General features: G+C 40.8%; 1 protein-coding gene across 1 annotated transcript in view; it reads left to right on the top strand.

The window, feature by feature from the left end:
- Positions 1-21,414, top strand: part of lamb2 (laminin, beta 2 (laminin S)) — a 46,228-nt gene extending 24,814 nt beyond the window's left edge. Inside the window, exons 8-35 of the mRNA XM_061074740.1 lie at positions 106-308; positions 409-529; positions 1,274-1,462; positions 2,238-2,417; positions 2,922-3,034; positions 4,325-4,404; positions 5,670-5,838; positions 5,937-6,065; positions 6,519-6,646; positions 7,859-7,988; positions 8,083-8,275; positions 9,258-9,401; positions 9,794-10,025; positions 11,085-11,254; positions 13,236-13,460; positions 13,559-13,776; positions 13,873-13,969; positions 14,527-14,708; positions 14,812-15,002; positions 15,229-15,413; positions 15,562-15,803; positions 16,145-16,348; positions 16,553-16,697; positions 16,787-16,994; positions 17,083-17,224; positions 18,527-18,703; positions 18,801-18,960; positions 19,822-21,414. Of these exons, the coding sequence (XP_060930723.1) occupies positions 106-308; positions 409-529; positions 1,274-1,462; positions 2,238-2,417; positions 2,922-3,034; positions 4,325-4,404; positions 5,670-5,838; positions 5,937-6,065; positions 6,519-6,646; positions 7,859-7,988; positions 8,083-8,275; positions 9,258-9,401; positions 9,794-10,025; positions 11,085-11,254; positions 13,236-13,460; positions 13,559-13,776; positions 13,873-13,969; positions 14,527-14,708; positions 14,812-15,002; positions 15,229-15,413; positions 15,562-15,803; positions 16,145-16,348; positions 16,553-16,697; positions 16,787-16,994; positions 17,083-17,224; positions 18,527-18,703; positions 18,801-18,960; positions 19,822-19,958 (4,694 nt within the window). The 3' untranslated portion in view covers positions 19,959-21,414. The remainder of the gene's footprint in view (positions 1-105; positions 309-408; positions 530-1,273; positions 1,463-2,237; positions 2,418-2,921; positions 3,035-4,324; positions 4,405-5,669; positions 5,839-5,936; positions 6,066-6,518; positions 6,647-7,858; positions 7,989-8,082; positions 8,276-9,257; positions 9,402-9,793; positions 10,026-11,084; positions 11,255-13,235; positions 13,461-13,558; positions 13,777-13,872; positions 13,970-14,526; positions 14,709-14,811; positions 15,003-15,228; positions 15,414-15,561; positions 15,804-16,144; positions 16,349-16,552; positions 16,698-16,786; positions 16,995-17,082; positions 17,225-18,526; positions 18,704-18,800; positions 18,961-19,821) is intronic.
- Positions 21,415-22,091: the final 677 nt, after the last annotated feature.

Here is a 22,091-nt window from a genome sequence, read left to right as displayed (position 1 = left end):
ATGACAAAAGATGAAAAAGAATGAAAAGATGCTGTTTTGCAGTTGTCCTCAAGACAACGCCATGTTCACCCTCAACTTAGTCTCTTCATGTCTTCATGTCCACAGACCAGCTGAAGATCACCAACCTGAGAGTGAACTTCACCAAACTGCACACACTGGGAGACAACCTGCTGGACCCGAGAGCAGAAATAAAGGAGAAGTATTACTACGCCATATATGAGCTTGTCGTACGAGGAAACTGCTTTTGCTACGGCCACGCCTCGGAGTGCGCCCCCATCAACGGCATCAGGGATGATATAGAAGGAATGGTGAGCTTATACCCACCCACACACACCCTAACACACACACACACACACTCGTCCCCAAACAGTTTTCAGCAACTCTCCTTCCCTTTCCTCTCGTTTTAAGGTTCACGGCAGGTGTGTGTGTAACCATAACACCAAAGGTCTGAACTGTGAGCTATGTGATGACTTCCACAATGACCTGCCCTGGAAACCGGCTGAAGGACGCAACACAAACGCCTGCAAGAGTGAGTCCTGAAGAGACGGCCCAATGGACATTAACTTACTCCTAATCTAATCCGCTTTATGCCGATGGGGGGGCGGGTGAAGTGTTTGAATGCACAAAACACTTTTGGAGTTTCAGGGGTAAACAGCGTTGCAGCCAAATCCAATACATTTGAGGTAACTGGGGACTCCTTCTTCAGACGGAATAAAACAACAGAAAAAAACACAACATGCCTCCATACTGCTCCTGTGGTGTCGTGCAAGAGTCCGGACGCCAGACATTCAAATTCGACTCGAAACCGCCTCATTTACACCATTAATGTTCTGCAGTTCTCGTGAGAACTCGTGAGTATCGCAGGAACTCCCAAGAACTGATGACTTTAGCTGCAGTGCTGTTTACCCCTGAAACTCCCAAAATGTTTTGTGGACTCAAACACTTCACCCGCCCCTCCCTCACTATAGTTTTGAGTAGACAAATGCATTTTTAATTCTTGGGTGAACTATTCCTTCAAGTGTGTCCCAACAGCAGAACTTTATATATTGCAATAATTAGCTAAAAATAGCATTGCATAAATAGGTCATATGTACTGCTTCTTCTTAATGAATTATCGGTCAGCAAGTTAAAATAACTACATGAGTTATTTACACATCAATAGATATAATTCGGGCTGTTTTTTGGGCTTTAATCTCTCTAAGAAAGTGGAAATGAAAAAGCAGAATAACATAATTCATGACTAATCTGTTGGAATTCCTAACCTGTTTTGTAGAGTGTAACTGTAACGGCCACTCCAGCACGTGCCACTTTGACATGGCGGTGTATTTGGCCATGGGTAACACCAGTGGAGGAGTGTGTGACGACTGTCAGCACAACACCATGGGACGCAACTGTGAGATGTGCAAACCGTTCTACTACAAAGACCCCATCAAGGATATGAGGGACCCCCGCGTTTGCGTAGGTGAGTGTCTTTGTGTGGCTCATTAGGGGGTTGTGTGTCTGTCTGTGGAATGCATATCTCGTGACTTTTCATACTGGGCATGTATAATCGTAGTGATCCATGGAAGTCTAGTATTAAATTTGTGGCAATTTGGACACTAAGTTATTTATTAGAACTTGAATAAACAGGCAAGAGCACTCTTAAGCAGTCAGCCGGGGCGGGGCAGTGTGCCTTCAGTCTGTGGACAAAGTTCTTCTTCTACGTTCTTAGATAAACTTTAGCAGTGGTCGGCAACTGGTGGCCTGCGGCAAACACAACCTGTCCTGCCAGATCATTTTGATCATTTTGTTTTATTTTTTCCACCATATCGGATTGAGACACAGAGAGACAGCTTGTTGCTTAACAGACCTCTGAAATAACAATTAATTCAAGCTTTTACAATGTATATAAACCAAACAAGTGAATGGTAAAAAAGCAAATTCTGTTTAATTTTATGAAAAGCATTGACTGCAAAATCTTCATTGCAGATAAATCAGGTAGGATGAACCTAAAGTTTTCTAACTTCACTCTGCATCATATACTATTTATAAAAAGCCCTGCAAACAACTGTTTGATGATGACTCCAGAGCTTTAGCACAGGACAAGAGAACAGTGCATTCCAAACAGGCAGGTTTAGAACAGGCACTGCACTAAAATATTTAAACACAAAATCTTATTCCAACACATCATAACCTAAACTCACACAAAAACCAGACAAACTGAGCATATAACATTTAACTTCTCCTCTGTCCCATAGCGTGTGACTGCGACCCGGATGGATCTCAGAATGGGGGGATGTGCGACAGCCACACTGACCCTTCCCTCGGCATGGTGGGAGGTCAGTGCCGTTGCAAGGCCAACGTCGGGGGGCCGCGTTGTGACAAGTGTAAAACCGGCTTCTTTGGTCTGAGCGCCGAAAACCCTCAGGGCTGCCAACGTGAGTACAACAACTAGGATTGTCCACTCTGAGGTGAAGTTCTTCAAGTATTCCAAAATGTATATTTGCATTTAGCATTTACATACGTTAATATCAGTCAGTAAATAATCATCATAATACAGGTAGAAAACAAGAGATCTGATACTTTATAATATATGGTGTTTAAATGGTATGGTAAAATCATATCATTAAAAGGAAATCTGTAAAGATTCAAACATGTAAACAATAAAACCCTACACTCTTTATTACAAACAGGACTGTCCTTATGGCATTAACTAAACTGTTCTGACAGTTTAAAAAGATTTCAGTAAAATGACTCAATGGAACTCAGGCAATCTCCCACTGGGCTCAGTAACAACTGATCACATTGAAAGTTACGATAGTGCCTGCAGTCTATTTATTTTTTGATGTTGATGATTTTTTGTTCCAATGTGCTGCAGTAACTTGTTGTGTGCATGTAACAGTCATGACTTTTGCCCTCTGCCCTGTGCCCTCACTCTGCAGCTTGCTGGTGCGACAACAGAGGAACCGTGTCAGGAAGCTCCCAGTGTGACCCCATCAGTGGAGACTGCTTCTGCAAGCGACTGGTCACTGGACGCAGCTGTGACCAGTGTCTGGTAAGAAGAAGTAGCATAAGACTTGTATTTTTAGTCCACAAGCCCCGACCTTCATATTTGAAAATAGATAACTTATACTGTGTTTTAAACCTAAAAGTCCACTGGAATTGACTAAGCTAGTGGAGATAGCCACACAATGGTGTGTCCGAAGGGCTATAAAGGGACCTCGTGGAAAGATATCAGAGAAAATTTAGGCTAAAAACATGGTGTAAATTACGCAGTTTTAAGTCAAATATATATGTATAAATTGACTTTTCTTACTTAACTACAAACTTACTATTGGTGTGGGGTTGAACAAAATTCCCTCCCATATTTTCTCTGACCTTTATGTCTACATAGGGAGAGGGTCCTCCTCCACAGAATCGGTCATGGTATTTCTACAGCAGACCAGAGTGAACAATCTAGAAACTGGCTGTTGAGAGGACGATTTACATTTTATTATATTTTTACACATACTTGAAAGGAAGGGGAAAGAGAGGGGAATTCAGTTTGTTGCAATCTGCCACCTTACCACTAGATGTCACTAAATCTTACACACTGACCCCATTAAATTTGAATGAAGGCAACAAGTCTCATTGGTTAGTGAGTCTTCTTTACTTTTCACTCTGTTTCTTTCACCTGTTTATCTCCCACACTTACTGCCCCAGCAGCCCGAGATGTGAGGTGGTGATCACTTTCCGTCTCTAATTAAACCTGTTGTCCCAAAGCTACTCAGACAGGAATAGTGGAGGCAGGAATGTGAGCCTTGGCTCTGTGTCTAAATTTAGCCCAGGGATTTGAGACTTGTCCGGTTGGTGTGTGTTACAGCAGGCCTAAAATGGTCAGGACCTGGACCTGGTCCGAAAGCGGATCCTGACTGTACAGAGCCTCATTTTAGAAACAATAATGTCATCAGTGGAAATAAAATTGTAATGAATCCTTCTGAAGAGAAAATGTACATTACTGTCACTGTGGTGAAACAGAACTAATATAGGTATTATATGCAAACGCATAGAAAGTAGCTTCCTCAAAAGAAAAAAGATCCACATGTAAAGCTCTATTATTTGAAAGAGAAGATCTGACAAAGATAACTAGCAGGAACAAGGTAGTAATAAAATAACCCTGAAGGCGATGAATGATGTTTTATTGGATTAGAGAGCTGGGTGTAATATTTATGGCTCACACACAGTCATGACTGTTAAGCTGCTGTGGAAGTTCCCCTCAGTCCATACAGTAATAGCATGTGATGCATCATGTCTGTCTTGAGCTAACTGTCTGTCTCCCCGTCCCTCTGTCCTCCTGTGTTTCCAGTCCGAGCACTGGGCACTGAGCCACGACCTGAACGGCTGCAGAGGTTGCGAGTGCGACATCGGAGGAGCGCTGGACAACCAGTGAGTGGCGCTATACTCTCAGTTTGGAGCATAACATCAAGTCTGTAGCTGTTACAAATTATTGGGTTTTGTCTTTAACAACATCTAGAAACTGATCATTATCCCCAAAGCAGCAGCTGCAGCATCAGATTTATTGGCCTCCAACTTTTACACTTCTTGTTAAATGTTAATCATCCTCTCTGCAGTTGATATCCTATATTCAAACACAATGCACTGATGCAGTTACCCATTGATAATAGAAACATGACTCTAGACCTCTCAATCAGTCAGGCCACTGTTTTAATCCAAACTTCTTTTAGATCTATGCTATAGAAACATTCACAAACATTTATGATCTACAGTGGATGACTCATACTGACTGTGGGCAGGCCCTAACATGTCCTTTAAAGACTTTTAAAGTGAACTGATTTATTATTTTGCCTCTGTGCCGGCAACAGCCATAAGCCAGAGGCATTATGTTTTCAGGATGTCAGTCTGTACGTACATCAATCCCATTCTCATGAAGGCGATATCTGAAAAACACCATGAGGGAATTTCTACAAATTTGGTACAAAACATTCACTTGGACTCAAAGATTAAACTTCAGAACTGCCAGTAGGGAAGTTCATTAGATTGGATACTAGGCGGAAACTGCACTGACGCATACAACCACAGTGGGGTGGTGGTATCTTTGACTTTTTATTTTTTAAAAATGTTTCCACTGCAGCTCCACTGAAATTGTGTTTCATGCAACTTCGCCTATAATAAACAAGCGGCACTTATAATTCCACTGGCAAACAAATGACCCACTTTAAAACTGTTAGATGAATGCTGGGAAACACATTCATGTTCTTCTTAAGATGAATTGTAATAACTTTGGTCAGCTGTCAATTGTTCATCTAAAGCCATTGTAGCAACTTTATTCACCATGAAAAATAAAAAGACTCCTTACCGTGCAAATTCAAAAAAAGGATCCATGAGTCCAAGACGCACCTTATGGTTTAAAACAATATTCTTACCAAAAGCTAAATGTGACGGTCAACAGAGAATGTTTGAGCCCTACTCCTGTCTTTGTCTTTATTGAACAGGTGAAAAAAGAAAGTGAAAACGACACTCCTTGCCTCCCTTATCTGGTAGTAATAATAAAACAATATCTGAAGCCAAATATAAACAATAACAAACACGGACTAAATAATAACTTTGTCTCCTACGGCCATCATAACCCATAACCCTAACAAAAACTGTAGCAGTGAATTAAGTAATTGAGTAATTTGTCTGCTCTGTAGCTGCTCCATGGAGAGCGGTCAGTGTCGCTGCCGAGGTCACATGATGGGACGCGAGTGTACGCAGGTGGAGTCCGGATATTTCTTCATGGCTTTGGATCACTTCCTGTATGAGGCAGAGTTGGCCAAAATGGGACAGGTGAGCCAGCTTGTTTTCTTTTTCCGAACACATGTATTGGAGTGATTCCATGGCTCTAGAATGGGAATATAACTTTAGAAATATGTCTGAATATTCCTAAGGGCTGTATGCTGGAGACCAGGGAGCACCAGCCAGGTCGGCCTGCCACCTGGACGGGAATGGGGTTCGCCCGGGTTCCTGAGGGCGGCACCCTGGAGTTCCTCCTCACTAACATTCCCTACTCCATGGAATATGACTTGCTCATTCGCTACGAGTCTCAGGTCTGTGTTTTTGTGCATTTATTATCTGGAAGGTCATAAATCAAAATAAAGGATCACGAAGAAATAAAAACACTTAGTTGAAAAGTTTAAAAGGCCATGAACAAAATTCTGCTTTATGCCAAGCAAAAAGTCTCCTGACTGACAGACAGTGATGAGAGAGCTATCAAATTTAAGACAATTGCATCAACCATATACTTTCCTTTACAGACAAAGCTCCACTGGCTATTGACATAAAACAGGCTTGTGGTTTTGCATGTTTCATGCATTAGTCTAGAAATCATGTATGTTTTACATGTTAATCATTTTCCAAACCATAGTCGGTTGATGTCCTGTCTTTCAGTCCAGAGAGCCATTACCTTGTTACTTTTCTCTTCCCCTTTTTCGTGATCATATTTCATGATCAGTGTGCATCTGGCTGCATATTAACCGTTGAACACTGTTTTTTTTTGCTAGATGCCACGGGACTGGGAGGAGGTGCGGATAACGGTGATCCGTCCAGGGCCGATTCCTACCAGCAGCCCGTGTGGAAACACCATCCCAGATGATGACAAGCTCACAGTCTCCCTGAACGCTGGAGCCAGGTCCGTGGCACAAACACTCAACAAACACACTAAATAGGGATGGGTATCGTTTGGTTTTTATCCGATACCGGTTCCTAACCGATACTTTTAAAACGATACCGGTGCCTAAACGGTGCCTGAACCGATACTTTTTTCAAAAAAGTGCACAAAACGATACTTGACTAAGAAAGGCTTTTTTATTGCCAAATATATTAACTGTATAAAGTAGATTATAAATATGAATAAATACAAAACCCTTTTGAACTTAAAACTATGAATAACATACGAACTGTTAACAAAAGTTTACACTATACTTAAATAAATAAAAATAAATACACAATACACACACTCTGACTCGTGACTCTGACTTCGGTGCCTGAGCCAAATGAAGACTGAGGGTCGCTTTTCCATCACTCAGAGACCCCCGTGTCTCCGCGGCGGGGGCTGTCGCAGGCAGGCTTCGGCCGCTTTTATGAAACATTTCTCGGCGTGGTCTTCGGTCCCGTCCCGGAGCCGGTCCCGGAGCAACGCCAAGAAATGCGCCCGGCGGTGGGGGGGGGGGGGGGGGGTGGCAGCCAGCGCCGGGGAGAGGTCTCACGAGGAGATCCCCCCCGGTTCCATATTGGAACCGGTTCTCGGTACCCAACCCTAACACTAAAGCAGGGGTTTTCAACCGGGGCTCCGCGAAATTCGCTTTGATATTTCAACACAATTCCAGATTACTCTTGAATATCGTGAAAAATATCTAAAATAAGACAAATATGTCTAAAATAATATAAAGGTGCTGGTGATCATGAGGTTAAACTTAAGTAGGCCTCAATTGTTTGTGTGATATTGTATGATTATCATTTGTGACATATTCTGCATTACTTTGTCATCTTCCCTCTTTAGTTGTAGCCCCAGTTTATGTTGATTGTTATTGATTACCATTACTTTAACGTTCTCTCAACATGTCAGCTAGATGTCTGTACATTTATGTCATGAACGTTATATATCGATGTACATATGGTTCTGAGATGCAGTATTACTACAAACTGCATTTTAATTTTGTTTTCAATTCTTAATCTTAATTCTTAAGCACTGAAAATCAAACGTTTTTATTTTTTTTATTTTTCTAGATTTGTTTGAGGTTTTTAAGTAGATATATCAAGATTTGTTTGAGGTTTTTAAATAAAACCTATATGGAAAACCAAATGTTGGTTGTGAACTGTGAGCTGACTCTGTTTGCCTCAGGTTTGTGGTCCCTCCTCAGCCTGTGTGTCTGGAGAGAGGTGTGACATACACAGTCCGCTTTGAGTTCCGACGCTATCATGATGCCAACAGTATCCTCACCGGAGCCGATGCCGTCATCCTCGTGGACTCGGTGAGAATCTTTTTTTTTCCAATAAGCATCTGATTCATAAAGAAATTGTAGTTTTCATTCCACACTCAAACATCTCCCTCCTCATCTTCTCTAGATCTCCTTGATGCCACGCCACTTCTCCATGGAGATGTTCAATGCAGGGGATTCAGCCTCGAGCATCAGGAAGCAGACCTATGAGCGGTACCGCTGCCACGAGGTGGCGAAGAGTGTGACCCGTCCGCTGATGAGTGACACCTGTGCCAAGCTCATCACCAGCATGTCAGCCATCGTAAATGACGGCGCTCTGCGTGAGTGGAAAGAAGGCTTATTAAACTGCCTTCAATTATTTAATATTGTTTACAATGCAGGAGGCTAGAGTATGTCATGACCCTTTTCCTGACATTTAACCACCCTTGAATATTGAAGTTCAAAGGGAATTGCAGTATTTTCCGACCTGGCCCCGTGTTTATTCATGTGGATGTATAATGAATAGTAAGAGAAGCAACAAAGATAGGAGGGATAACAAGCTGCTGCTCGGTTGAGAGTGAGACAGCATGTGTAATGTTGCAAAGACCCAGAATAACAATTCGAGTCCTTTATTGGTAAAAAAACCACACTTTTACTGGACATTTAATGGACTGTCGAAGTTGCCCATAAGAAGCCACTGCTGCTGTGTTCAGGCACATTTATTAACACAGGTACAAAATACTACTGCAATCCCCTTTTAACATTTAAACGTGCCCCTGACAACTGTGCCAGCAGTGTGAGAATGAGGTGTAATAGAAAAGTGCAGCACATAGATGATTCATATTCTTAGATATATTAAGGAACAGACAAATATAGTCCATTTACCGACCATTACCACTCACTGATGCTTTTCTCCTTTAGATAGACCCTGATGTATAAACTGTCACTCAAAGACTGCAAACAATTTACCTAAGAGCCAAAACCAAGCCAGAGATTCACACTACTGACGCATGAAGGTTCTTTAATTCGAACTGAGGCACTAAAAGTGTTGTCTATCACAGTCAAATAAGCTTTGATCTTGGCATTCTGAACCCATTAAGGGGGAAAGGCTTAGAGCTAGTTAGACTTCGTTCTTTGTATAAATCAGGACAAGCCGTGGTAGGGTTGGCTTATAAGTCAGCAGGTCCTGAATTAACACAAAAGAAAGGAAAAACCTCTCTAGGCTAATAAGCCTCCATTAGTAATCATATTAAATATTTTGACTCAGTCTTTACTGGTTGAACAGTGTGTTCATGATGCCTTTGTTTCTTTGTCCTCTTCCAGCCTGTAATTGCGACCTCCAGGGCTCCGTCAGCTCTTTGTGTGATGTCCGCGGGGGCCAGTGCCGCTGCAGGCCCAATTTGATTGGTCGACGTTGTGACCAGTGTGCGCCAGGAACTTACGGCTTCGGACCCTCAGGCTGCATAGGTGAGAAAGTCAGATACAACTCAAGGCCTTTTCATCTTCACTTGAAATGCAGATCTGTTAAAGGAACATATCGTGTAATGGAACATATCAACATTGTCCTTATTTGCACTCTCTTAACCTTAATTAACTTTGATTATTTATTTTGTCATATATTCTATTTACAAGGTAAAGTGACAAATATTTGTTTGCAACAACATTAAAACATTGATCTGTTTCAAATGTTGATGCCTATCGGTTTTGAGCATAGTGGCGCCCTCTACTGTCTCACAGTGCACAACTGCAAATGCAAAGTTATTACATGATTTATCTTTTATCCCTCTTTTTCTCTTTCTCCCTTTGAATCCTTTTCTTCTTCACTTACCCTCCTCCTCCCTGTGCCTCCCTCTCTCCAGCCTGCGGGTGCAGCTTGGAAGGCTCTGTCAGTCGACTCTGTGACAAGTTCACCGGTCAGTGCCAGTGCCGCCCGGGGGCGTTTGGTCAGCATTGTGACGGGTGCCAGGCGGGTCACTGGGGTTTCCCCAACTGCCGACCATGCCAGTGTAATGGACACGCTGACAAGTGCGACCAGAGGACCGGAGCCTGCATCAAATGCAAGGACAACACTGGAGGAGACAAGTGTGAAAGGTGATACTTCAGTATGAGGGGTTCAGTTCATATTTAAGATGTTGGTTTGCTTGGTTTCTTCAATGTTTATGTTTGTTAGTTCTATAAGAAAGGACATATACATAACAAATATGAAATAAAATAAAACTGTAATACAGAATAGAACACACGCAATGGGCCTCATGCCTCAGGAATGTGTTCATACTCTTATCCTGAAGGTCTCTACATATTAAATTACATTTGTTTGTATAGTGACTTCTTATTAACATGTTATGTCGGATTCAACAAACACACTTGTGAACATGATGTATGCTGCCTAGGTGTATTTGAGAGAGCGTGCACAAGGAAAGCAAATCAGCTTAATTAACGCTCTAATGACCAAATAAGGCTCCTACCCAATGTCAGAAGGGTTCATTCAGGAAAATTAGATGAAGGAGTAAAAATAAAAACTTGATAATTTGTAATTTTAGAGAGTGGAGTCCTGATTTCAGAGATCCAGAAAGTAAAAGACAGCAATGTCAGCAGTGGCCAACTAAAGCAACGCTGTTGACAGTGTCAATGGTGTCTAACTTCATCATCTGCCAAACTGCTCCAGATATTGGACCCTACACAGTGAGAGAATTTAAAATGGAAAGAACAATGTCAATGATTTTTTATCGTGCCTTGTATTACTCTTGTACCAGTCCATATATACTCAAACACCTGTAAAGAGTCTTGGTTTACTGGCGGGTGGTAACCAAGGTGCATTACGGTCATAAAAATAGTCTGGGTCCTTCTCATTTAGGCATTTCTGACTCACTTCTGAACCTGAATAGCATGATCTAACTATTTTATTGGTTTTAAATGTTTTATATCTATAACCTCCAGGTGGCCAATTTTTAAAAGAGTCATTTTCTACTGCAGTAAAAACTTAACTTGAAAAGACGGTCATTCGTGGATAATTTTTTGACCCTGTTTATATTATAGATATAAGGATGAAGACAGGACATTATTTGGTTATTTTAAGTCAATGTGAATACACTTTTGATATCACATGCAAAATATGTACTACATTCACTTTATTTTCATTCATCTCTGTAGGTGTGCCAATGGTTACTATGGTAACCCAGTTCTGGGCATAGCATTTAGTGGCCAGTGTCGTCCGTGCCCCTGTCCAGACGGGCCCAACAGCGGACGCCACTTTGCTGCATCTTGTTACCAGGACAACCGTAACAGGCAAATAATCTGCAACTGTAACCAGGGTTACACAGGTAAAATTTCAGATTATTAATGCAATGTTACTTTGTCTTCTTCTTGCTGTCTTGTTGGTCCATTGCTTTCTCCTCACCATCTTTCTCCTCTTAATCATTAAGTAGAGATACTGATGTGTGTGTTTTGTATTAATCAGAACCTGTGACACTGTGAATACCAGTTACACAGCTGAACTGTATTGTTGTGCTTCTCTTGATGATTTTAAAAATAACTATAAAAAACATATCTGCGTCAAAAGAGACAATCACTGAGGCTCCTTCTGCCTTCACAGCATTTCTAAAATATATCAGCGCTAAAGCGTAAATATTTTTTCTTAACACAACAAGCCAATGGACATGACTGAAAATAAGGTAAGACTGATGTTGGTCGGCGAGCTCTGGTGAATGGTAACCTGTGTTATTTGTCATTTCCCTCCTTCCCCTGTATAACTGGCACAGGGATTGTTAAACGCTCCGGGGTGGCGATTTTTAAGCGTGAGTAATGATGGTTGACCCCTCCACACTCATCCCGTCCCCTCCACTTCCTGATCCTCCTCAATTTTTTCATCCAACCCTCCACTTTAACTATCCTATACCCATGTGTGTCCTCAGCACCCCTTTCATTAATGGTACTGTGCCACAGTGTAATCCTGCCCCCCGTGTGAGACCTGGCTCAAAGAATATAATAATATCATAAATTTATATATATACTATACTATACTATGATATAGGTATTTATATAATTCATCCCTTATCCATTAAATTGCATAAACACCAATGACATAAGGTTAAATAATTTCAAAACCTGATTTGAACCAGGTCTGTGTTAATGTCCCCAACACAAGCACTTGACCCTGATTTGTGTGATCGTGTCACGTTAAAAAAATGTTTGCCACTGAAAAATAGAGGGAAACGTAGAAATGCTTTTTTACAGAAATGTTGGTGTGATTCTCAGTCTGGGTCAGCTTCTGTCTCCTCCAGAGGTTTAACTGTTCACCTTTATCAATACACGAATAAGTGCGGGATGTGGTTGAGAGGTCAACTCAGCGACAGGAGTGTAAAGGGTTATATTGTAATTTAAATATATATATATATTTTTTTTTTCATTTGAAGTAATAAGCCAGACTTACGCCACTAATGGAAGAGAGACGTAGATATATAATGGATATAACAGGAAGTGTCCAGAGTGGATCCATTTGTCTGTGTAGAGAATCTTGAAGCGGAAGGAAATGTCATCTCAGATGTGTCATATGTTTATATGTCGTTTATAATCCACTGAAGGTGTGATGACAAACACAGTTATGTTACTAATGAGAGCTGTTTAACCAAGCGTCATTGAGTGAGAAGTAACAAAACTGATTCTAGCAACATGTATGATTGAATAATGTTAATGTTTTGAGTAGATGGGTTAAATCAAGTCTAAAATGTACAAATATTTTTTTTCAATAGATAGTTTCACTGAATATATTGTAGTTCATGTCTAGGACCTTTTAGAGTAGCATAGTATATAGCATATAATACGCAGTAAGAGTGTTGTTGAAGGGATTTCAAGAATAAAATCTCAATTTTACCAGAATAAATTTGTAATCCTATGAGAATAAAGGAAGAAAAATAAATTTGTTAGGAAATAAGCATCAAGGAGAACCTTTACCAGCAACTAGGCAGTTGTTCGGTACCAAACTTTTCTCCTCCATCGAATTAAATTTCCTTGAAGTCTGTGGGGTTTTCTGCAGAATCTTTTCAAAGTCCATACTTATGATAATGTTGTTCTGATAAGCCAAAATATAATTTGTGAAACAAAGACGAAGGTATAACTTCCCAAGATGCTCCGTATTCTTCATTTGAACACAGAAGAGATGCTGATCTCCTGTAAAATGACACTTGGTAAACTCAAGGAAGTTCAAGGTTACATTTGATTACCAGTTGATTCTTCAGCTATGAGTTCAAGTTTCCGTTTTTTAAACTTTCACTCTATTTTCTGTTTGATTCTCTCTGATCTTAGGTGATCGATGTGATGAATGTGCCCCGGGTTATTTTGGCAACCCCTCGCAACCTGGGGGCCACTGCCAGCCGTGCCAGTGCCACAACAACATAGACATGTCGGACATGGGTGCGTGTGACAGGCAAACCGGAGAGTGCAGGAAATGCCTCTACAACACTGAGGGCCCGAGCTGCGGCATCTGCAAGAGCGGCTATTTCGGGGACGCTTCCCGACGCAACTGCAGGAGTGAGTAACATGTCCCGAAAAGGCTTGCACATTAATGTTCTTTCATAAAAAAAGTAAAATGATGACGTTTTTTTTTTTGGTAACTATTTTCATTTCAGAGTGCACTTGTAACTTCCTGGGTACTGATAGCAGCCAGTGTATGGAGCGGGGAGACTGTGTGTGCCAGCGCTCCACAGGCCAGTGCCAGTGTCTGCAAAACGTCATCGGTCTGACATGTGACCACTGTGCCCCCAACCACTGGAACCTGGCCAGCGGGAAAGCCTGTGAGACCTGCGGCTGTGACCCCAACAACTCTGTCACCTCCTCGTGTAATGAGGTGCGGAACATAAAGAAACTTTATTCAAATTCTGAATACGTTCAGATCACCCGTTACTTAATATAATTTGTTATTTTATCTTTTTCTATCTGACAGTTTACTGGTCAGTGTCAATGTCGTGATGGCTTTGGAGGGAAGACATGCACAGAATGCCAGGAGAATTACTGGGGAGACCCCAGGACGCAGTGCAGAGGTGAGGACATACCTACACATTGTCTAGTATTGTAATGAACAGAATGAAAAGAACACACAGGATTCAATGCAGAAATGAAGTGCTTTAGCTGCTGAGGTAGAGAGATGGTTATAGACAGCTCATGTATGGACAGTGCAAAAAGCGTTGTATGTTAAGAAGTTTATTTTGGGGGCGGAGCTTTGATGATAGAGCTGATTGGAGGGGGCGGGATGTATCTGTAGCATTTTTTTTTTTGCCTGCTCTTTCTAACTTTTCCAGGATTACCCACCCTAACTTTAAGACTCAAATTACATCCTATGAGTATTTATGCCTCATACATTCTCTCATTTGCTTCAGATATGAATGTGCTGCACATGATCTTTTTCATAATAATCAAGACTTGAAATTGAAGAAATATTAGATTTGGATATTTGCTATCAATACTTATGAGGAAACTTACAGCTGCTATGGTGTCCTTTGCTTTATAATGGGTCAAATATTTTGCATATAACATACAAACAAACATGAAACTTGTGGCCAACGTTCACGATACTCTCCTTGTGCTTTGCCTCCTCCAGGATGTGACTGTGACTGGCGTGGCATCGAGACCTCTCAGTGTAACCGCGTGACTGGCCACTGCGTTTGCCAGCAGGGGGTGTCAGGTGTGCGCTGTGATCAGTGTGCTAGAGGCTTCTCTGGCCAGTTCCCCAACTGTCAGCCCTGCCACCAGTGCTTCGGGGATTGGGATCGCATTGTTCAGGTACAGACACCCACCAGTCCTCATTTAGAAGTGAAAAACTGAATGTCTGATTGTTGAGAAGTGAACCATGATCCCACTCTTCACAATTGCGTCTCATTACCAGGACCTGGCAGTGCGCACCAAGGCTCTGGCAGAGCGTGCCCATGAGATTCAGACCACTGGGCTCACTGGCGCCTATGAGAAGGCCTTTAGAGACCTGGAGGAGAAACTGGCACAGGCTCAGGGAATTGTTAATGCACGCAATGCCACCGCTGCAGCTGTAGCTACCCTAATGGAGCTTATCGAGGATCTAAGGTACAGCTCTGACATTCCACAATATTTTTTATAATTGCTAAAACATTATCTTCTGTTTCTCAAGTAAGACTATTCCGTCAGTATCCATTTGAAACCTAATGTAGTTTATTTTGTTTATTTGCTTTTGAAGTAGAGAAAAATCTCCTCAGCCGAATAGTAGATTTTTTTGAAATCATATCAGGATTACAGACTACATCTGCCAACAACCACTTTTCTTGTTGCATAGGGCACAGATCGGTGAGACCACGGACACCCTGAACCGTCTGGAAGGAGACCTAACCATGGTACAGGACAGCAACTCTGAGGCAAGCAAGGAGCTGAGTGCTCTGGAGCGAGAGGCCAAAGAACTAAACCTCACTTCTGAGCAGCTGCACCATCAGCTGGACGTCCTGAAAAACTCTAATTTCCTAGGTGAGAAAAGAGGGAGAGTAGAGTTATCTCCTTTTTTTCCCCTTCTCATCCTCAATAATCCATAGTCCCTAACAACCCATCACTCTAAACTTACTTCAACTTTACTCTGATTGATCGTCGTAAGTGAAAGTGTACATTTCTCCTCTAGGTGCATACGACAGCATCCGTAGCTCCTACAACAAGTCTCGTGATGCTGAGAGGCGAGCCAACGCATCGACAACCACCAAGCCCAGCACAGTCAGCCAATCTGCAGACACCCGCCGCCGCACCGAGCGCCTTATCACCGCCAAGAAGGACGACTTCAACCGTAAAAATGCAGCTAACAAGCGTGCGCTGGGAGAACTCAGCACCAGAGCACAGGGCCTGGACATAAAGAAGATCAACGAGAAGGTTTGATCTCATTCTGTTAGCCCTAATAAGATGTGAGGGGATGAGATGAGGATCAAGATACACTTTGTTTGTCACCACAGATAATTTACAATGAAGTTATTACAGAGGCACTTAAATTGAGAGAAGGTGGCTTAAAGTTTTCCAATATGGGGGGATTGTAAAGATTGTAATTCCTTTTTGCTTTTCCTCTGCTTTTTTGGGTTGTGATAATAAAAAGATAAATGTGACTTGTTTTTATACTATTGTAGGACAGCTGAGCAGTGAAGTGTCTCAGTCCTACACATACACATAATGTTGAAAATATCACACAATTACAAATACATGTATACCTGTCCCAACAGGTGTGTGGTGCCCCGGGTGATGCTCCCTGTGGGGAAAGCCCATGTGGGGGTGCAGGTTGCCGTGATGATGAGGGAAACCGTCACTGTGGAGGCCTGAACTGTAACGGTGCTGTGGCAGTAGCTGACAATGCTTTGGAGAGAGCCAAACACGCAGAGAAGGAGCTGAACAAAGCTATGGGAGAAGTGGAGGGACTCTTCACCAAGGTGTGTACTTATTGACGCATAAATGTGAAATTGACTTCATTGCTGATGAAGCCAATCTACCCTATGAGAACAGTTACAGAATAAAAAATAGTTAAGTTTCCATTCTTTTTAATCTCTACTATTTATTTATAGTAAGATATACAGTGAGGAGGAAGTTGTATCTGTTATCCCTATCCCCTATTAGCATTTCTACTTTTCTTTCAGGTGGCAGAGGCCAAGACCAAAGCAGAAGAGGCCAAGGGTAAAGCCCAAGCTGCTCTGGACAAAGCCACAGCCACCAAAAACAAAGTGGAGCGCTCCAACAATGACCTGAGAGACCTCATCAAACAGATCAGAGACTTCCTCACTCGTGAGACTTAGATGACTTCTAATTTTTTCAAAAACATATAGAATGTCCTATGTCAACCATGTCACTTCTCATGTCCATCTTTCACTCAGAGGAGGGAGCTGATCCAGACAGTATTGAAGCAGTGGCAAACCATGTTTTGGAGCTTTCTATCCCAGCTTCACCCCTCCAGATCAGACATCTTGCTGATGAAATCAAGGATCGGGTTCGCAGCCTCTCAAATGTGGATGCCATCCTGGCGCAGACACAGGACGATGTCCGAAAGGCAGAACAACTGCTGCTGGATGCCAAGAGGGCAAGGTAGAGGAACCAGCACCAGACTTGTGCGGGTATAAGATTATTTGTGCTAGCAGGGGGCATTTCATTCTTATCACTTTGTTTTTGTTAGGCATCATTCTGAGGAAGTAAAGACCACAGCAGAGACAGTAAAACAGGCCTTGGTGGATGCTAAGACTACCCAGACCTCAGCAGAGAAAGCCATAGCAAGAGCCAAAGCTGACATTGACATGACTGAGACCCGACTGGCACAGGTAATCAACAAAAACGTCAGTTAGATATGAGTCATGTTTTTTTTTTTATTGTACACATACTTATATTACTGCTATATCTATGATGATTGTTACAGTTGTTCATCAATGATAGTCCCTTAAAGGATAATTTATTGTATCTGTTTTACAAAACTTTTTCAATTTGAGCTTTAAAATTCCTGATATATATATACATAGATATAATAAATCACAAAATATTCACCTTCATTAGCATTGCAAACAAAGACATATCATTTTACACAGCAAATAATATCTATTGAAAGAACATGTGTTATTTATACATAGTAGTATTTTTAAGTTTTAATAGATGGAGCTGCTGCCCATCTTTCTTACACACCCACACACACATACACACACTCCCACTCTTACACACACAAACACAGGTATCAGACATGTTGCTTTAAATGTAACACTCAATAAAATAACTGTATCTGGTTTGTTTAACCTCATGGTTAAATGTAACCCGGGCCACCTTTGTACATTCGGCCCCGTCTTCTAAAGCACATAATGCAGGAGATACACATTAACAGCAAATAATTAGAGGACTTCTTCTTCGATAGAAGTAAATGTATAATTTGACAAATTATCCATAGTTTGATAAAGGTGTGTTGCTTTGCTACTATTTTGCATATGCTTCTGGACTTATGAGGAAGACTGGTAGAACTGTTATACTAATAACTGATATAACTGTTATAATTATTAACAATATAATATAAGATTTAATCCTATAAATTTCAGTTTATTGCCCCCCCCCCCCCCCCCAACAATAAGAGGAACAATTTAAAAATGTGACAAAGGGTAATAGACATTTTACACATTTTGACACTGGAAGTCAAACACAGCTGGTTCTGATCACACAAATGAATGTATACAGAGCCCCCTATTAATATGATTAGCTACTACTTCTTTTCAAATTGGCTGCTGTGTGAAAGGTCATTTATCAAGTAAAACAAATGCAGATGAAGAGATGAAGCTTTAAATTAAAAAGTCATTTTTTTACATAGTTATCAATCATTTTAGGTTTGATTCAAGCACTTTTAATCATGTCATCATCCTCTTCAATGGTCGAATGGCAAATAGACCCATCAGTTTATCTTGATGTGCTCAACTCAAAATATTGTGTGGACAGGCTGATCAATGATTACTCTAAATTAATTATTATTAATTATGATATGAAACATTTGATTTTTAGAAATTCCGCATTGTCACATGATAGCAACACAAACTATGTAATAGTACTATTTAAAATAGATCAGAATTAACTTGTGTGTTTTCTCTCCTGAGATCGAGTCAGAGACGTCCAACGGTGAGAAGGACCTGAATGATGCCATGGACCGCCTGGGCACCCTGGGACAGGAGATCAATGCCCTGAAGACCAAACGTGCCAATAACAGCATGGCAGCGGCCCGAGCTGAAGAGACAGCCACCATGGCTCGAGACAAAGCAAATGAAGCCAAGCAGGTGAGTATCTGTTTATATGTGTGAGTGTGTGTGTGTTGCTTCATTGAAAGAATCAACAGCTATTATAGAAAATTCTTCCTGCTGTCTTGATGTCCAGATTCTAGATGGCCAGCTGACAGACAAATACCATGAGGTGCAGCAGCGGGTTGACAGCAAGGCCAAGGCCGTGCAGGACGCAAAGAAAAGAGCTGAGGGCCTCAGAGACGACGCAAAGGACCTACTGAAAGATGCCCAGAGCAAGCTGCAGAGACTAGCAGGTGCCTACTTACATCAGTGTGTGGGTTTATGTGTCCATTCAAACATTATCTAAATTTATCTACAGCTATCTACTTTCACACAGGGTAGTGCAATTTTGAAGCACCTTACAGGTGACTGGCGCGCTGATCATAACACAGAACACATCTAACGTGTAAAGACTAGTGTTTACAAAAACTGTAAAGGGTAAAAGAGAAATAATAAAACCAATGAAATAGATTGGTCACTAAAAAAAGAATTGAGAGAAGCGAATTAGCCTAGAACTGTTAAATAAGTTGTTGGCCTAGCTGGTGCAAGATCATGAAGTTATTTGTTTTCAAGAAAAAAATATAGAGTGTTATATTTCCCAGTCAGTATTCATGTGGAATTATGACTAATAAGTTAGTAACTAGACAAGATAGGGAAGCATTGTAGGCTAGACTGTTGGATACAAAACATGTAGTTGCCTCCCTGCATTGTTTAGACAAATACAGATGGTCACACCTTTACTGTTTTCAGTTTATTTAAATCTGAAATTTACATTTCAGTTTAATCCTATGACTGATGTTTTTTTTTTAATTTAAAGGAGCATCAATAGGTTTTTTGTCATAAGAATAGTCAGCCACATAACCTTGTGTGTCATCATCATAGCTATGAAAAAAAAGATCATGACTTTTCAAGATGCCATTAATTTAAAAAGTAGTGGTCTTAAAACCAATCCCTGAGGAACCAATTAATTTGTTGTCTTTTGTGAAATTATTATGTACTCTGCAATGTGTTCTATTTTTTTAAATGACTTTGATGATCAATGTATCAAAGTCATGTAGATTCAATATGCTATTGTCTAGCTATATAACTTTTCCTTAAATTCCTTGTTTTCACAGAGCTAGAAAAGAACTATGAGGAGAACCAGAGGAGGCTGGAGGGGAAAGCTCGTCAGTTGGACGGCTTGGAGGACAAGATGAAAGGCATCCTCCATGACATCAACAAACAGATCCAGATCTACAACACATGTCAGTAACTGACTTCTCTGTGCTGTGTGAAAACGGGTCCATCAACATGTCATGTAGCTATTTCCCTCAGATACAGTTAGCTGTCAACGGACTTTGAGGACATGAATTAAAGAAGAAGGCTGGGGTAGTTTATTACTCTGCAAGTGAATCTGAATATTTAAAATACTGTCTTGTATTAAAAAACATTGTCAAAAATGTTTATATATGAACATACTCATGACTGAACACTTAAATGATGTCTTGAGCTCACAAATTGTATTTGCGTGAATATTTAACTTTTTGAAAAGAATGGTTTGCGAACAAGCTGTTTGAATGTTTATTGTTTGTTTTTGTAACTTAGAGTGAGCGCTGCATAATCAGCTGGTCATCATTGTTTTCTCCAACTTTTTATATGAACTCTGTTACTACTGGAAGTATATTCTGAGCTGTGCTCATCACAAGAAGACTTCATTTAAATTGTACAAAATAAACCTCGAAACAGAGACAAACAGTAGGCTCGAAGAAATGGGCCCTTGTCCCTGTGAAATTTAGGTGCTATATGTAAGTTTTTGATATTGCTACATAACCAATGTTAGCATAAACAACTGTGTACCTATCAGTCCACAAATGTTGCAAGTTCAACATTGAATCACTTGCTTCTGCTACAGTCAGTATGCTAGACCGCTAGCACCACCCTGTCCTATCAGTGGCAAACAAAATGTACATGCAGCCCTGTTAAGGACATGCCTTTCCAGCAAGGATAAAGACAAGAACAGGGTGGTTGCATTTATGTAGATTTTTTATTTTTAAGTCACACCTCAAATGGTGCTACTTTTTTCATCACATCTGCCTCTTTACAAATACAAACAAGTAAACAAATGGTATGATATGACCATTGTATTTAAAAAAATAACAAACTGTTGGACTGTGGGGCTAACCTCCCTGCAGCAGGAGGATTCTAGGGATGCAGTGTCAGAATTGATTAATAAATAAGACATAGGTTTCAGTGGAATCGGATGTGTTCTGAAGTGGTCAATGTCACATTTAGGTTTGATTTGGCTTTCTTTGATTTAGCTTATGCTAAGCTAAGTCTAGCAATAGGAAGAAAATAGTAAAAAATCATCGCATATAAAAATAATTGATGACCATGTTCCATCAAGTCATCACCAGGATTCATTTGTAAATGTCAAACCCATGATGCACATATTGTCAATGTTTATCAAATATGCTGTAATGGGATTTTTCTATACAGTCTATGGATGAAATATGTACGAGCTGCAGAACGTGTTGCATCACTGAAGTGACATTGAATTCTACAGTATAAACACTGTTTTATTGTGCTGTGCCGGTATACTCACCTACTGATTGCATGACAATGTGTGTTTTAGGAAACATAAACCAGAAAAAGATGTGTACACATATTTTCCCCAGCCTGCGTATCAGCTGGTATTTTGATATCTAATTGCCAAAGCAAAAATACCAAAAGATGCTTGTGTAAATTTTTGTCAATAAAGTTTAAGTAACTTAACATTTCTGTGGGTTGAAGTAACATGTCTTTGTTCGTTAGCAGTTACACATCACCTTTTTATCATGTGAAAAACCGTGTTGTGACCCTCAATGCCGACTCTCCTATTCATCCCTTCATTGTCAGTCTTTTAGATTAGGGCAGAAGGCCAAAAAGTTATATTTAATTATTTAATTTTAATGACTTGTGTATGCATTTACCCCAGGGTTCACATGGTCATACGATGTTCCACTTCTATTTTTGTGATCTGTAATGATTCTGTTGAGTGCTCATAATGCTCTTTGAGTAACACGGAACATTTCTGCAATGTCTGATCCTTGTGAATGGTAGCATGAATAGCAGTATAACAGGGAGGCCTTTTATTTTAATTACCTAATCTTGTAATAGCCTCCCCTTCTCCTGCATATTCACTGACAACTCCCCCCAATAGCTGGATCCATTTTTATTCCTGAATAAGGAAGGCGGCAAGGGATCAAGTGAGCTGAAATGTTATACAATGAACTTATTCCAGTTTGCAAAAGTTATTTTTCAAGTTATCAATCCTGAGTGCCATGATTATATCTCAGGATGCTCTATGTTTCTACTCATGCTCACAGTCAATTTCATGTTAGTAAGGGGATGACACGCAGGGCCCAGG

This window comes from Limanda limanda, chromosome 7 (genome assembly GCF_963576545.1).
Source record: "Limanda limanda chromosome 7, fLimLim1.1, whole genome shotgun sequence".
NCBI lineage: Eukaryota > Metazoa > Chordata > Actinopteri > Pleuronectiformes > Pleuronectidae > Limanda > Limanda limanda.
The sequence above is the reverse complement of the archived record's forward strand: the minus strand, read 5'-3'. Positions and strand labels throughout refer to the sequence as shown.